This window comes from Podarcis pityusensis (assembly GCF_964106645.2).
Source record: "Podarcis pityusensis genome assembly, chromosome: 7".
Taxonomy (NCBI): domain Eukaryota; kingdom Metazoa; phylum Chordata; class Lepidosauria; order Squamata; family Lacertidae; genus Podarcis; species Podarcis pityusensis.
The window spans coordinates 47,354,892-47,371,121 of record NC_138031.1 but is presented as its reverse complement, the minus strand read 5'-3'; the positions used below and the strand labels follow the sequence as shown (position 1 = coordinate 47,371,121).

General features: G+C 38.8%; 1 protein-coding gene and 1 long non-coding RNA gene across 4 annotated transcripts; both read left to right on the top strand.

The window, feature by feature from the left end:
* The first annotated feature begins 19 nt into the window (after positions 1-19).
* Positions 20-15,696, top strand: METTL4 (methyltransferase 4, N6-adenosine). 3 transcript variants are annotated; one of them, XM_081013130.1, is made up of 9 exons: positions 20-564; positions 1,681-2,178; positions 2,813-2,875; positions 3,253-3,613; positions 4,182-4,251; positions 6,416-6,590; positions 7,588-7,694; positions 8,985-9,079; positions 14,424-15,696. In XM_081013130.1, exons 2-9 carry the CDS (start codon positions 1,756-1,758, stop codon positions 14,573-14,575), a joined length of 1,446 nt encoding a protein of 481 aa, XP_080869256.1. In that variant the 5' UTR covers positions 20-564; positions 1,681-1,755; the 3' UTR covers positions 14,576-15,696. The 3 variants fall into 3 exon arrangements, with proteins under 3 accessions (XP_080869256.1, XP_080869257.1, XP_080869255.1); XM_081013131.1 differs by having other exon boundaries at positions 20-1,136; positions 8,988-9,079; XM_081013129.1 differs by having other exon boundaries at positions 20-1,136.
* On the top strand, positions 12,596-14,052 carry LOC308481113. The gene is made up of 2 exons (XR_013988458.1): positions 12,596-13,018; positions 13,051-14,052. It is a non-coding gene; the product is annotated as an uncharacterized lncRNA (long non-coding RNA).
* Positions 15,697-16,230: the final 534 nt, after the last annotated feature.

Genomic DNA, 16,230 nt, shown 5'->3' with positions numbered 1-16,230 from the left:
GCGGCCATGGGAGCGAAGCTTCATGGCTGTGCGGTGGTGGGGCTGGCGTTGTAGCCGTGGCAGAGAGGCATTGGGTTGGGTTGCTGGGCTGCTCTGATGACCTCTCTGACTTTAATGCGCTCGTTTCCGGGAGTAAACTCTGTTGAGCTCAATGCGACTTGGCTTCCTAGTAAACGCATTTGTAGGTTTCCTGCACGAGCCCCCGCGGCACAGATCTCTCCTCAGCCACGAACTCTCTAGGCAGTCTCGAAATGGTGACAGTAATGCTGTTCCACCCTATGATAGGGATTAGAATAAGATAATGTATATTAGCCTCTCTAAAATCAGCCCTCGAAAGTGCTTTATGAGTGAAATTGCCACATACCTCTTCCCTTCTGTCCTTCAGTAAAGCAAGCAGTTTTATTTATCCTGCCTTTGGATGTTAGTGATTTGGGTTTGCCTTGCCCAATAGTCTCCCTCTAGGTGTTTTTATTACGATCTCATTGGAAGTTTTACTGTTGCCTGTGCTACAGATGACTGCAGTTAACTAGAACATCTTAAAATGTCTTGTGTGCAGACATTCTTGTAAGTGCTAATGATAACTTTGCTTAAGCGTGTTGGGGCAGTCTGAATGACTTGTTTTGGACAACTTCCGGGGGGGGGGATAGTTTTGCAGGAAAAAGAGCAAGGAGTTTTTTGGTATCTGGAAAGGCCGCAAAAACTTAAGTTTAAATTTCATGTACATTTCCAGCTATTCTAAAATAGGTGTCAGAGTTTGTAACATGATGTGGTGCTCTCAGACTAGATTTGCACATTGTTGCTGCCATAATACTGTAGTGCATAACATGTTGCATAAAAAGCTTGGAACATTTTTTTCTACAAATACAAAGTTGACTTTTAAGTACGATTTGCTGAAATGGTTAAAAACTTGAAATTTACTTAAAGCAATAAAGCTGGATAAATGAGGTACATTCTCCCTTGGTTTTTAAACATAATTGGCATCCAAGTGATAAACAATTTACTTCTGTTAATTTCAATGATAGTTGCTTTTTAGTAGGTGCAATTATGATAAACTAGTGATATAAACTAATGCATTACATGGGTTGAGAACACGATTCAGTCTCAGAATTACATTCTCTCTCTCTTGCATATTCAAGGTAAGTGAGGCAACCCTTTCAAATCAATATGGGATTTTTCCTGTTAATTTTTCTCTATCCATGGTGAAAAGAGCAAGTTTCATGATCTGGAGACCCCATTCCAAGCTCACCTGAGTAGAAAACCCAAGTAATGCCTGAACAGTCCCATTAGGAGGCAGAGATTTAAATAATGTGGTTCCTACAGTTATACAAGTTGTGTAACAAGGGCTAAGTAACAGTATTGCACTTAGAAGCATTAAAATGTATACCACTGCTATCTATGATTTAATAACTTATATTGCTGTCATCAAACTACAATCTTGTAAAGAATTCTAAATCAAAGTCTTTGAATAATTTAACACTGTATACTGGAAGAAGTTTATCTGTCTTTGGCTGTAGTCCTAAGTACATTTACTTGTGGAGTAAGACTCATTGGATACAGTGGGACTTACTGCCAGGTAAACTTCCATAGAATTATGCTGTTAGAATATTGGTATTTTTGGTTAAAAAAACCCCCAGAAATAAATTGCAATACTTATAAAAGGTTTACTTTTTTACTTTTCAGAGATACTGATTTATTTATTTATGTTGAATCCACTTGGAAGATCAATACACTGAAAAACAGCAGGAAAAGCAGAGAATGTCTGTTGTTTGTCATCTATCAGCTGGGTGGCTACTGGACCACCTCTCCTTTATAAACAAAGCTAACTACCAGCTATGCCATTCCCATGATCATTCCGGCTTGGCCTTTGTTGATGATCCTGCTACTGCTGCTTCCTCAGATGGGGCTCTCGTTGAGGCTGTAAGCCTAGATGCTAAAAATTCTTGCAGAAAAGATTCTATTGATGAGATCAAGGCCCCAGAAGAAAAAGCAAGTCTAATGGTAAAGAATACATATGTTTTTCGGGAAGAATTTTTTAATGTGCTGAAGCCACATGGAGTTGCAAACAATCAAATGGAACTCCAGCAAAAGGGATCTGAGGCTGGTCTAGGAAATGGCAGATCAGAACAGCAAGAAAGAGTCAAGATGATTGGCTCTTACTATACTGCTAAAGCAAAAAAGGTACAGTATAGAGGAATTGCTGCAAAGTATCTTCCTTTGAAACGAGTTCTATTTGTCACTGTTTTACAAAGGGAAACATATAACCCCCTAATTTATTGTGAACATTTTACCCACTGCTTTTGTAGCTCAATGATCACCTTTAAACACACATGTTGAACCCTCTCTATAGATGCATAACTATTTTCCTTCTTTTTAATATGTCACAAGTTACTATAAGCACATGTTGATGTTTGATTACTTTAATGAACCGAAGGCTCAATCCCTCTAAAATATTTATAGTCCCATTTCCTTCAGTGCCATTATAATATTCACTAGTTACTTGGAGTAACATAAATAAAATTAACATCCGCCTTAGACTTGAACTACCATGTAGGTTTTTTTATTCCAGTGAGTCAACTAATTAACAACATTATTTAACAAGGTGTGCTTATAATATGTCTGCCTTTGACAGCGCTAAAGTGTTATCACTTTGGGGGCACAATAGCAGCAAGGCTTTGGTTACTTCTATCAAGTTCTAGAGTGCAAGATGCATCACAGAATCTACCTTTATCTTTTTAAGTATAAAGAACCATAGAGTATGGCAATATTTTTAAATGATAGAGGTGCTGATGTTTGTGCATGTTGTTAACTTTAGAAACGAAAAAGAAGCAGTGAACTTAACCATGGTGAACGTGATGCTTTAGAATACCATTTAAAGGTAAGTCGGAGAAATAATTGTGATGGAGGAGTTGCTTGTTTGAGTAACCTCAGATGCACACTTCCATGATTAAATATGCATATACTATTAATTGATAGCTCACTATGCTAAGAGCTTCAAGTTGAACTATAAATAGCACCATTTCAGTATTTAAAGTAGGATAATGAGTGCCAGTGTTTTAGAATGACACTTTACTTGGCTTGATATTTAAAATGCAAAACTATCAGAATGATTTATAGTGTGGACTGCTCAGTCATTCATTCAGATAATCCTGTTCACAGACTGAAGATTTGCATGTCTGTGGATATGTCTCTGTGGAATTGTAACAACCCGCCTCAGATATTTTCTCTCTTTTTTCATTTTTCTTTGCTGCACAGATCAGTGGCTTGATTTTGGATGGTACCAGGAGTTTAGTCCAGGAGGGACTTAGATGTGGTTTCCTCCAGCCTAGCTCTTCAAAACAGATTTGTGCCAAGACTCCTGTTATAGAACACAGTAGTTTAGCTGAATTATGTGAGATGGCAAAGCAGTTTCCTTCAGTGAATGAATCAGAACAAAGAGCTGTATGCATGATAAGTGAGGACTCCTGTGTTCCAGAACAAGTTCAGGTTTCCTGTGTTACAGAAAACACCACAAACTATGCAAAGATGATAACATTAATGGGACAGAAGTACCTATTTCCTCCCAAAAGTGCTTTCCTTTTATCTGATATTTCTGTTATGCAGCCACTCTTGGACTGTAAGTACATTTCCAAGCAAAATTACCCACTTTTGGTTCAATGTTTCAGTAATATATTGACAGAGCAAATTGTGTAGATTTTGGAAGGAATTTAAAGAACACCTGTTAGCAGAAATGCTTAGATTTGAGCATCAGTAATTGTTGCAAACACATATTCATACTATATGGCAGCCACTCATTTTCACCTGTTATCCAATTTCTAGCATGCATAGTGGGAGATATTAGAAAAATTAGAGGCTAATACATCCTTTGTGGAACAGAAACCTCTATAAATAAAAGAGAACCATTTTATGCTAGTTTTGGAACTGACATGACCGCCTCTTAGTTTGAATGAACATGAAATAGAGCCACTTCAGTTTGATCAGAAGTATGTTTATATCTATTTGTAATCAGAGCAGGGTAGTGTTACCACTTTCAAAGACAAAACATCGCATTTCCATGTTCTTTTAAATAGTATGAAAATTGTTTATTAAAACTTGGTGAGCAACTTGGTTTTGTTGCAAAAAAATAAAAATAGACATAATTTGAAATACTGAAAAATGTGTATTCTTATTGCTTTGTTTTCTAGATAAAAAAAAGTTTGGCATAATTATAATAGATCCACCATGGGAGAACAAGTCTGTTAAAAGAAGTAACAGGTAGCCTTTTACCTTCTAAAACATATATTTTATTAAACATACATATTAAAACAGCTCCTTTTTAGATGTTAATGGTGTATGTGGAATGACAATTTCTGGCTTTACTAGTGCAATTAAGAGTTGTTTACAATAGGAGACATGTCTATTCAGAAGTAAGTTCCATTAAGTCCTTACTCCCAGGTAAGTGAATATAGGGGACTAAGGCCAGAATCTACTGATCAGGCTTGAGGGGTGGGGGTGGCAACTAAAGGCATATTAGCACATTTGTTGCTTTGTTTCATTTCTCTTTTTCTGGTTGATATTCTCAAATGTAGTGGGTTCTGTTTTGTAAACTCAGATTACTACATGCATGCATCTAATTCTCCAGTGGATAACTGCAATTTTATGTCAGTAGAACTTCAATTAAACTGAATTAATATGAAAGTTCTACGAGGCAGTGGGGAACCTGGTTTGATAATTTTCTAAGGTGAAAATATAGTTATGCTGGGGTTGGGGAATGAGATTACAACACTGAACCTTCCCCGCCCCCTTAATGAGAATACTTCATAATTGAAAATATTAACTTCTGAGCAATATACCTCTCTGAATGCTCTGTTATTTGAAGGTTAATCAAAATGAATGGTTTCTGTGCCTGTGGAGCATTTGCAGAAGTTAAAGCTACTCTGGTTTGCTTCTAATTAATTCATATTTTACGAAAGCCGCTAGGTGGGATGGCCTTACTGTCTGAGAGGGAAGCTGGCCAAGAGCTGTACATTCCTTTTAAAATAAGCAATGGTTGAGACTAGTAAAGCAACATGTTTCCACTATTGTAGGACGATTCTGATTCCACCACCATTTGCAAGACAGGAAGGGAAATGTTTGTATCATATTCTGGGATACGACATGGGAGGGATGATTGGAGGAAGTTCACATTAGAATAGAAGTAGAAAAGTAGTGGTACTTCTGGAATGGGAGGAATAAAAGGAAGAGTTGTCACAGAATAGCATAACAGCACTGTGAGTTTATATACACTACCTTGGGATGGGTTTCTTTCCCCTTGTTAACTAGACAGAGACAAATACCCCAACAATTATTAGGGATGACTGCTTCCAAGAAAATAAAAAAGTCCAGTTTAAAGGCTTACCATTAATTCCAAATTACGCAGGCTTCAAAGTTTATATGCTTAATGTACAATTTGGTCCTGTGGAGAGTGAGGTATGCCTGAGCCTATAGAAACTGATAAGCTGATTTAACTGATTTCAAATTCATCAAAATAAGCTCAGGGTTCAGATCTTAGGCATGGAGGCATATCACTTTTCCTTGTTGTCTAAAACTCTGGCTGTAATACTTGGGTCTGTGTCTACCCACCCAGATGGATTCTCAGGGGCTCAACAGGCATGCCTCTTTAAAATGCAGTACAAAAAATATATATAGATTATCTGGGTGATGGGCATTTCACTCATACAATCGCCTGACCTATCACTCGGAAGCTGTACACTTTATTGTGAAAAGTCGTAGATTTTCATGTCAGTATTTTTCTATTTGTATTATTGCAAATTTGTATTACTGAAGTTTTGCTATTAGAAGAAGAGCCTTGCAGAATCAGAGCAAAAGCCCATTTAGTCCAGCATACTTTACCCACAGCAACTGGTAATCCTAATGCTTCAGGCAGCATATAGCTATCAATACTATTCACTGTTGCTAACATTATCTTCTATGAATTATTGTAATTTCCTTTTAAAGTTAGTGGCCATCACCACATCTTGTCGTAGCAAATTCCATTGCTTAACGTAATTAGTAGCTTTTTAAATACTGTATGACTGCTGTAGATTAAAGTGGGGGGGGGGGGAATCAAAGTATTAGATATTCTGCATTGCAGAGAATTGCTTTAATGTAATATGTAACTTTTAATGACCATAAGTTCAGTTTCTATGCATAACAGAATTTGGAAATGGAAGGATATTTATCGCTGCACCCAGTGGATCAGAATGTAAAGAAACAGGTGTTCAAATACGATGGGAACAGATTTTACCACTGGGTGTCACTGTTGGCTCAGTTTTAATTTATCTAAATGTTGTTAGTATTGAAGAAAGTTTGCGAAAGATTGCCATTGCTTTGTAAAGGCCTGCTGTTTCCCTTTCGAGCTTTGGTCCAGCTCAGACTTTCTGAATTTATTCATGTGTAGGTACAATTACTTGTCCCATTGGCAAATCAAGCAAATTCCTGTGCCAGCGCTGGCAGCCCCAGGTTGTCTTGTGGTCACTTGGGTGACTAACCGACAGAAGCATTTATGTTTTGTGAAGAATGAACTCTATCCCCACTGGTCTGTCCGTGGAGTGGCGGAGTGGTTCTGGGTGAAAGTAAGTTTGCTGGAACCTTTGGACTTATTTTTATATATGTTTAGTTTTAAAATTATTTCCCAATAACTGTTTTTATTGGTAGCATTTAAAATATTTGAATATTAACGTTTTTGAAGCAAATTTTTGTTATGTATTTTTTTATATATTATCTCCCAAGGGAAGTTACAGTTAGGGATGACACCCAATAAAGGAACTCACTCATCACAATCCTATACATATCTGCTCAGAAGTAAGTCCCACTGACTTCAATGGAGCTTACTCCCAGGTCTATATAGGATTGCAACCTTACTATGTTACCTGCATGAGTTCTAATCAATTACATACATTTGTACATGTATGAAAAAAAGGGGAAAACATTATTTTTTTTTCAGCAAGTAGCACAAGGAGGCATTCCTTCCTGGGAAGAATTTATAAATAGCCTTTTCTCCCCCCCCCCTTTAAAAAAAAAGTCTTCCTGGTTAATCTGATGTCGCTTCTTTTTTCTTTTAAATCAAAATATTTTAAATCGGTCAACGAAGTGTTGCAACCCCAGTTGCAATTCTTTATTTATTTCACTATTTCTCCCATAAGTAGAGATGGGAAGGCCTGGAAAAAAAACCTGGAAAATTGGGGGGGGGGGGACCAGGTTTCCCCCCATTTTTTCCCCAAACGGCTTTGGAAACCTACTTTGCTTTGACCAGTCTTGGGCTGCCCTGCTGATCATATTTCAAATTTGATGTTAGAATCCTTGATCTGAAGCAATTCAAATGATGATTTATAAATGTATATGTAGCCACAGCAGTGTTAAGGCTCATTGGGTTCAGTGGTCTACCCCCAAGCCACCATTGATAGGGTGTAAATGAAAAAGAAAGTGGATTACACAAGCCAGAACACTACCAATCTCTGAACTAGACTTGGGTATAGTGAGAAAACATCCTTAGGATAGATGAATAGATAATAAAATATTGTAACATTGATTTGTAACTTGCAGCATTGATTTCCGGTTCCTTTCTATCAGATTACAAAGTCTGGAGAGTTTGTATTTCCATTAGACTCTTTTCACAAGAAGCCTTATGAAGTTCTTGTATTGGGAAGAGTCCAGCAAAATACAGATGTGCCATTAAGGTATATGAGTCCATTGATTTCTCTATATTATTAATGGGAATTATTGTTATAAGGCATTCATTAGGAATGCTCAGCTGAGGTTCAAAGGAGGGCGCAATGGCCTTTCTTAACAAAACGATATGAAGACTGAAGTATGCTTGTACTCCAGTTCCCTTGAAAGACTAGCTTTTAAGAAAGCTGTAAAATACACCAGACTCCTTCTGCTGTTCCCTTTAGATATTTAGTTGTCTGTTTCTTACAGTGCTGTGAAATTCAATTTCTCAAGATATGACACTGGGAAATCTTGGAAGCAGATGCCTTTAACTGATGACCAATTATCACTAAAATGGGTGGGATGTCATTGCAGGGCCAAGATCATTAGCTGCCTTGAGCATTCATTTGAATTGGAATAGGAGGAGGGGGATCCCAAAACAACTATGTCTCTTCCCCTTTAGCAAAGCGTAATCTGTTTATGTGAATATTGGGGCTGGGATCCAAAGAGCCACTTAGCCTAATGTGAGGGGCTTGTGCAACCCCAGTGGGATATTTTCTTTTTCTTACCTTCTTTCTTTAAACAGGCAATCTCCACACCATAGCACAACTTCCACATAACTTTCAATTTAGAGTGTTGTGCCTGCTATTAGCAAGATTAAAGCCTCTTTGGGCTTGCAGAACTACTTTCATAATTCTTTGGTCCCTTGCCGAAGTCTCTTTGAAGAAGTTTTGAATTGGTGATTTAGTACAGCTGCTTGGACTTTTATGCGTGTGGTTAAAATAGCAAACATTACCCTATACAGGAAAGTCTTGCCAAAACAGGAATTCTCCTAGTGATATTATATGAAGTGGGTAGCTCCATATCTTCCTTGTTTGGCTAGCCCAAGCCAGATATTCTCCATGTCATCCATGTTAGCCCTCAGGGCTGTTGGTTTCTGCTGCCAAGTAGACCACTTTCCCCCCTGTATTAAATATAGATCTATTTTGTTAAGGGCAAAAAATATTCTAAAGTTGAAACATATATTGGCTGCACCATATTTGTCTTCTTGCAGTCATATTTCTTTATTGGCTTAGTTTTTGAAGAAGCTTAAGAAATTTCATAAGCTGCCCTTTATCTCTCAAGAAAACAAATACACTCAGCATTTAGATATTTAGCTTCCCAGGGGCTTACCATCTAGTATGGCAGTGAGAGAATGACTTTTTCATATTATTATTATAATTCTGTTTAGAGGGGGAAAGGGACCAATTAAGGTTTGGCTCTTTAGCAAGATATTCTCATTTGTGCTCTCACCATTTATTTTGTTTTGATCTATACAATAGGATTTCAGAGGATGACGTGCCTCAAATTCCTGATCAGAAATTAATTGTGAGTGTACCTTGCATCCTTCACTCACACAAACCACCCCTGACAGGTATGTTCCTGAAATCATTCTTTAAGCTAAACATTTTTGATATTTTCAACTATTGATACCTTTGAGATGGGTCAATGACTTGAGTACCTCTGCTCATTTGTTTGTATTGTTAGTTTCTGACCATCAATAACAAACAACTGAGGTTAAAAACTTACTGAAAATTTTAATATTTCATTGGGTTCTAATTGTGGATTCAGTTAGGCACAAATTAGGCATTTTAAGCAGGACAGGTTTCGTCTTTCATACTTGGCTTTACAACTGGCATAACCACTTTAGAAATAACCTTGATCTTGAAGAGGTGAATAACTTGTAGATTGCAGTTGATTGGTTGAATGCAGAGTTCCTGTATATTCAAGGGACATTCCTGCGAAAGGAAGTGAGGGGAGGGAGAGGCAATTTTAGCTAATTCCTTTGCCTTCCTTGTGCCCTCTTGAGAAGCTGTTACGGAGGGTTGGGATCCAACCCAGTACATTTCTTAGTATGCTGCATTTGTGTTCCAGCTAGAGCACTGTAGCATGCATGTTGCTGCCAGTTTGAGGAATTCAGGTAGATATTCTTTGGTTCTAAAATTCCTCTGATATAATTAAAGATGCTGATTCTTACCCATGCTTCTACTAACCTGGACCTTGGGTGGCTGCTTTGAAAGACTGAAACTTTTATCGTCGTCATAGCAAGCAAGTTCACTTTGAGTCAAGGAAGTTACTTACTGAGCTTGTATGTTCTTGGTAGAGGCAGCAACAATGCTTTTCAAGAGGAATATGGGGAGGTAGAGGAAAATGAGAGATAAAGCTTCCTCCTCCCATTTGCTCAATCCCTTTCACTCACTGTGTTTTGGTATCTGAAGAAGTGTGCATGCACACAAAAGCTTATACTGTACCCAGAACAAACTTAGCTGGTCTCTAAGGTGCTACAGGACAATTTTTTAATGTGTTTTTGAGTGCCCACTTGCAGAACTTTTGTTTACAATATGACAGATAGCAAGACCTTTCTTAATATCCCCATGCCAGCCAAATATCATTTGTATCATATATTTATTTATACCCCTCCTTTTCCACTGTCAAGGACTCAGGAAAAAAAATAAATGCACCTTTGAACTTCCATTTTTGGTTGCACTGGTTTGTGGTCTATGTGTACAGCTCAGTTAATCCAGGATGCTATGCCTGAAGGCATAACCCCACATAAACTCCATTTATCTAGTTGTGAGCCCCATTGAATTCAGTGGGACTTACTTCCGAGTAGACATGGCTTGGATTACTGCCTACATTGATTTGCAAGGTCCTGTATTAGTTGTCTGTCTTGTAAGAAGACCCCTCATCATTGAGCTCGTTTCTTTCAGTAGCGTAGAGCAAGTTCAGCTGGTCTTTCCTTTGCTTGGCTCTATCTACTAAACCCAAGCAAGACCGAGTGCTTGCTACATGTAGTGGGTATGTTTGTACATAATAGTTAGCTGATTTCAACTTACATATGGTTCACACTGTATGGTTTTGTGTGTGAGTATTGTAAAGTGCATAGTGTTTTTTTATGAACAGCAGTATATAAATATTATTATAAATAGCATTAAGACAGGGTTTTATTATTGGCTTATGGATCAATGATTGCTGGGGACCTACAAACCATAATACCTGGTTCAGGAATAATGGGAACCCAAGGTTTGCTAGTTTGTTTATCGCATTAGCAACATGGGAGGAGTGAATCATTCAAGGTAGGCACAATATGCCCCAAATCCTGGTTTATTGGTGCATGTCATTGTGGCCAGCATGAGATGATTTGAATTGAGGGAGCGACAGAGAAAAGTGAGAAAGTGGGATTTCACCATTAGTGGAAACTTTGTGTGAACAAGACTTGGTGAACTGTTCCTTAAGTAACAATTATTTACTAACGTACACAAAATACATACCCACCAAGTGTCCTGGAAAAAACCAGGGCATCCAGTTTTCCCCTGTGATGACGTGGCAGCCATTGTGGCACCCTTGGTCATGTGATCTGATGCTTATCCTTTAGTCTAGCTTCTTTCCAGAGGAATCACAACAGAGAGAGTTGTATCCAAATAAGATACTCAAAGCAGACCCCCTGAAATTAGTAAGCTGATGTTAGTTACATCCAGTAAGGCTAAATTGGATACAGCCTAGTATTTAGAAATATAAGTAGTTTATGATGTGTCAGTGGTTATTTTGAATCTGTTCTCTGCTCTTACCATTAGTTTTACATTGGGAAGATGGGATATAAATGTTTTAATCGAAAGACTGTAAGGTGCTAACAAAAATGGCCCAAACACCACCGTTCTGAAATAACGTTAATTGGTTTAACAAGTTATTTAGTTGCCTTTTCATATGCACATCTTATTTAATCTATAGTTCATTAGATGTATCTGTCTTCAGGCTGTGAAAGTAAACTTGTATTCCAATTCCAGTGAAAGGCTTCATATTTATTAAGCTGTAAAAGATGCCAGTCTTCTCCTTCAATTCACTTTAGGTGAAGAGTGAAGCATGATCACATAGCAGAGGTTGAGCAGCCACATCTTAAATTATTATGTGCAAGGCTCTTCTAAACCAGCTAAGACTTGTGCAAATGTTAAATTTTTATTAAATTGTCTCACCTTCCTGCTGAAGAGATTCCCTTTTCCGGCAACGGTGACATTTTATGCGAAGAAGCAAACTTCAACAATAACATCTTAACACAGTTTCATAGTTTCTGTGTTTTTATAGCATTGGTAGCAAAGGAGATTAAATGCTCTGTTTGTGCAGATAAAACTGGAGGAATCTGAAGGGAAGGGAGAAACAAAATCTGGTGGAGGCATCTAGAAGAGGGGGCACACGCAAGACAGTGGCAAAGTGGCAAAGTTAGCACCCACTAGCTTTTGCTGACAGCCCTTTCAGTGGAAATTTAGGGTGAAACATGGGGGAATTTTCCCACTACAGTGGTACCTTGGGTTAAGAACTTAATTCGTTCCAGAGGTCCGTTCTTAACCTGAAACTGTTCTTAACCTGAGGTACCACTTTAGCTAATGGGGCCTCCCGCTGCCGCCTTGCGATTTCTGTTCTCACCCTGAAGCAAAGTTCTTAACCCGAGGTACTATTTCTGGGTTAGCGGAGTCTGTAACCTGAAGCGTCTGTAACCTGAAGTGTCTGTAACCCGAGGTACTACTGTACTCATCTTTTGTAAGCAGTTAATTCTGTGATAGGTAAGGCTAACATTAGCAACAGAGGCAAACCCGTCCCCCTCAAAAATCCCCTATCAGGCAGTGGAAGTTTTCCTGTGACACCTGGAGAACCCCACCCCCCACCCCCAGCTTAGCACCTACTTTGCCCACAGAAGGAATCCGCTGGGATCTCTAGCAGAAAAAACTGCTGCTGGTGGTTCTATAGGAGGGGATGGAAAGGGTCCTTGGAGTGGCCTCCAGGCAGAGAGCAGCATGTGTGCCCTATCCAGCCAGGGGAGGTGTGTCCACACAACCTCCTGTCCACACAACCTCTCCTGCTTCACACACACACACACACACACACACACACTCTCCTTGGCAAGAGCTCAAGTGACCCTAGGTGTGCCTGTGGCAACAAAAAAGCTTGTTATTCCAGACATACATTCTGACTTCTTATATATTATTATTATTTCATGCATTTCTTGTTAAGTTTTCCAGAAATTATGAAAACAAGGTAGGCAGAAGGGAGGACCAGATTCAGAACATAGGGACTGGCATTAATGTGCATATGAAACCATTTTGTAGTTAATCTGGATGGTAAAAATGTTAGCATTTTGAAACAGTTGAACTCAAAATGTTAACAAGGACATACAACAGCTTTAAACAGGCTGAAATTCAGCAGGTTGCTGAAGAGAGTCATTGGTGGAGAAAAACGCAGCAGCTGAATTTTTGTCTACTGCGCAACTGTTCAAGTTGCAGATAAAATTGTAGAAACAGAAGTATAGAATTGACTGTGAAATGTAAAGGGAGAGAGAGAGAGAGAGAGAGAGAGAGAGAGAGAGAGAGAGAGGAACATAACCTTTATTGACCTTTATGGGTAGGACCTTTACTGATAAATGATTGATGGGGTTTTTTTAGTGGGGGCGATTTGGGGAGAATCAAATGCACCTTCGTTTTGTTTCCAAGCCTTTTAGCATTTCTGTCATCATGTTTTCAGATATGTCTGTATTCCTGAATGGTGCTGTGTCTTCACTAAGCAAGGAGTGGGAGTGTTGGCCTGGCCATTTTTAGTTGGTGAAATATATGTTTGAACTCAGTTGATGAGCTGGTTGACTGTGCTGAATGCTAATGAAGAGGGATACTAACACCTGATAGTATAGTGCAGATTTTGTGGGGTGCCGGGGAAGGGGGGCCCTTGCTTCATAAGTGAGATTCCACTCACGTAGCATTGGATTCCACCCACACAAATCACTATATAAACTGTTAATCAGTTACTTAGGTGCAATCCTATAACAAAGTTCTGCTGTCTTGCGGGTATAGTAGAGGCATGTCTCCAGGTCATAATGCAAATATAGGATTGCTCTGCGCAGCATCTTAACCTCGTGTCTTAAACAAGTACAAAACTGCTTTAGCTGGCAGCTTCCTCCTAACAATTTCCAAGGAAGTGGAGTTCTGTGAAGGAGGTAATGATCTGCAGCATGCTTAATAAACTGCAGTCTCCCGGGATCCTCGGAAGGAAACCATAAGAATCGGAATGGCTGAAGAAGAGATAGGCCCCACAACAAAACTACTTCAAGCTACTAAGCTTGCAGATCTGCAGTTTCAATCTTGCACATGCTGGGAATAAGTACCATTGAGATGAGTGAGGCTTCTGGGTAAGCATTCATAGGACTAGGCTGTAAACTGTGCTGCGAGGGAATATATTAACCAGTGAAATCAATCGGTGCCTGATGTGTCTACTCCTTTTAAGTTTCTGTTTCAAAGCTTAAGTTTTTAATGAATAAATTTTAATATGCATTGAATATAGCTGTCCATGTGTTGTTGTCCCCCCCCCCCCAAAAAAATAAGCACTCCCATTTGAGAGATGTTATGGTGACAATTCTGAAAACACTATGGCGGTGCTGAAGCTCTCATTCCCTGTCTCCAAATGAATACTGATAAATTAGAGTGACTGGAAGCTTTGACAGTATTGTTCATACTCTCAAGGTCATTTATTTCATATTCCTTTCTGGCTATAAATAGTAAAGCTAGCTGATGAGATCCTTGAAATTAATTTGCTGTCTCTCTCTCTCTCTCTCTTTATTGAAACATTCTTCCCCACCACCCCCACCACCTTCCAACAGCTTTGAGGAAATTGAGAAATAGAGGTGTGGTTTTTTTAAAAAAAAATAAATTAAAATCAATCTCATGATTTTTCCTCCCCAGAGATTCTAAAAGCATATACCAAGCCAGATGTGGAATGTATGGAGCTGTTTGCTCGGAATTTGCAGCCTGGATGGACCAGTTGGGGCAATGAAGTTCTCAAATTCCAGCACACAGATTACTTCACTGCATTCCAGAACAAAAGTGACAAGTAACTGTAGGCTGGGGTTCTTGCGAGCGCTCTAGATTTTGTCCTTGACATCGATGCTGCACTTGAGAAGCAGTATGAATTAACTGTAAGTCTGCATGGTGTTTTTGAAATCTGTGTGATGAGCAGAACAGTGATGCCTTCAGGTATATAATTTGCTCCTGGGTTCATCATATATGTCCTCTGCGGTGGTAGGGTGACTTTTGCAATCATCTTCTGGAGTTTTAGTTGCTTGAGCCACCATATAAACAGCAGCCTTCAAAAATTAGCCATGCCCTTTGCAGTTGGGCTCCAAGGTGTGTCTGTACATTGAATCATATCTCATGGAGATGATGGTAATGATGATTCCTATACCTAAGTTGCCCCCTAAGGCAACTTACATTCATACACAAATACAGGATGCAATTTATATAAAAAATTAAGACGACAAAATTTCCACGTATTACCAAAAGTCTAAAAGCCAAATGCATCCGTATTCCAGCCAAAAGAATAAAGGTCAGCCACCCACAAAATGTCACAGGGCAGGGCAGGTGGAAATGTTATCCCTTCCTAGTCCAATAGAGTCTGTCCTCAGAGAGACACACAGAGAGTGTGAGAAAATGTAAAGAGCCCAAAGTCAACAGTGTTCTTGTCACAACAAAAGCAATAATCATGGCTTATTTGGTTTCTGTGGGTTTTCATCATGATTAACTTCAGCTTGATTTAGGTCTCTGTCTGTATTCTTATGATTCCTCTTTCTCAAATATACAGGACCAGAATTTCCCTGAATATGTATTCTGACATTAGCTCTTAAAAAGATGTTTTAAAATGGTTACTGCAATAATTTAATTTTTTTTTGGAATGATAAACTGCTTTTGTTCCTTTCTCTCCCCCTTAGGGTTTACTTTGGGGGGGAAATGCTCTAATAAAAATTACCATATGTTTGTATGCAAGACTGTAAGAAAAGGAGTATATCTTAAGAAGGAGTAACCATTATTTAAAAGAGAGCAGAATAAATTTGACTCTGCTACAAATTAAATAAACTTCGGATTGTTCAGTGTGCTGTTAAATTTTTAAATAAGCTCTGGATGTTCACAAGTTGACTGGATTTTTTTGTACTTTAATAATAAAAAATCAATTTCCGAGATATTTTTCTTGATACATTATTTACGGGCTTCTTGTTTTTCCAAGTTAAAGTATTTAAAAGATTTTCCTTTTGTACTTTGAGATAAACAAGGTGAAAACAACGCCTTTTCGTTTTGGTTTGTGGAAAGGTACAAACCTAAAAGAGAAGTAACAGTGCAAAATATATGTGTCTCCTCAGAAGCAGGTTTCATTGAGTTCCAACAGGGCTTACTCCCAGGAAAGTGAGTGTAGGATTGGTGCTTTAGTCTTCATATAGGCACGAGGCAATTCTGACAGCAGATACCAAAGCAAAAACCTCTACAGCACTCCCATCCCAACGCTGCCCAGCTTCCCTTTTCATAGCTGATCAAGCTGTCATGATGCAATGTTGATGATGGCCTATCGACAGGCTCTTCAGGCATGGAAATGAAACCAACCAGTGTAACAGAAAGCCCAGCATTGGAGGCCCTCTCAGTACTGATGTCCTCCATGTCCGTCTCAGGTCTGAAGGCATACCTAAAATCCCCTGGACTCTCATTTGTCTTATACCAAATCTAT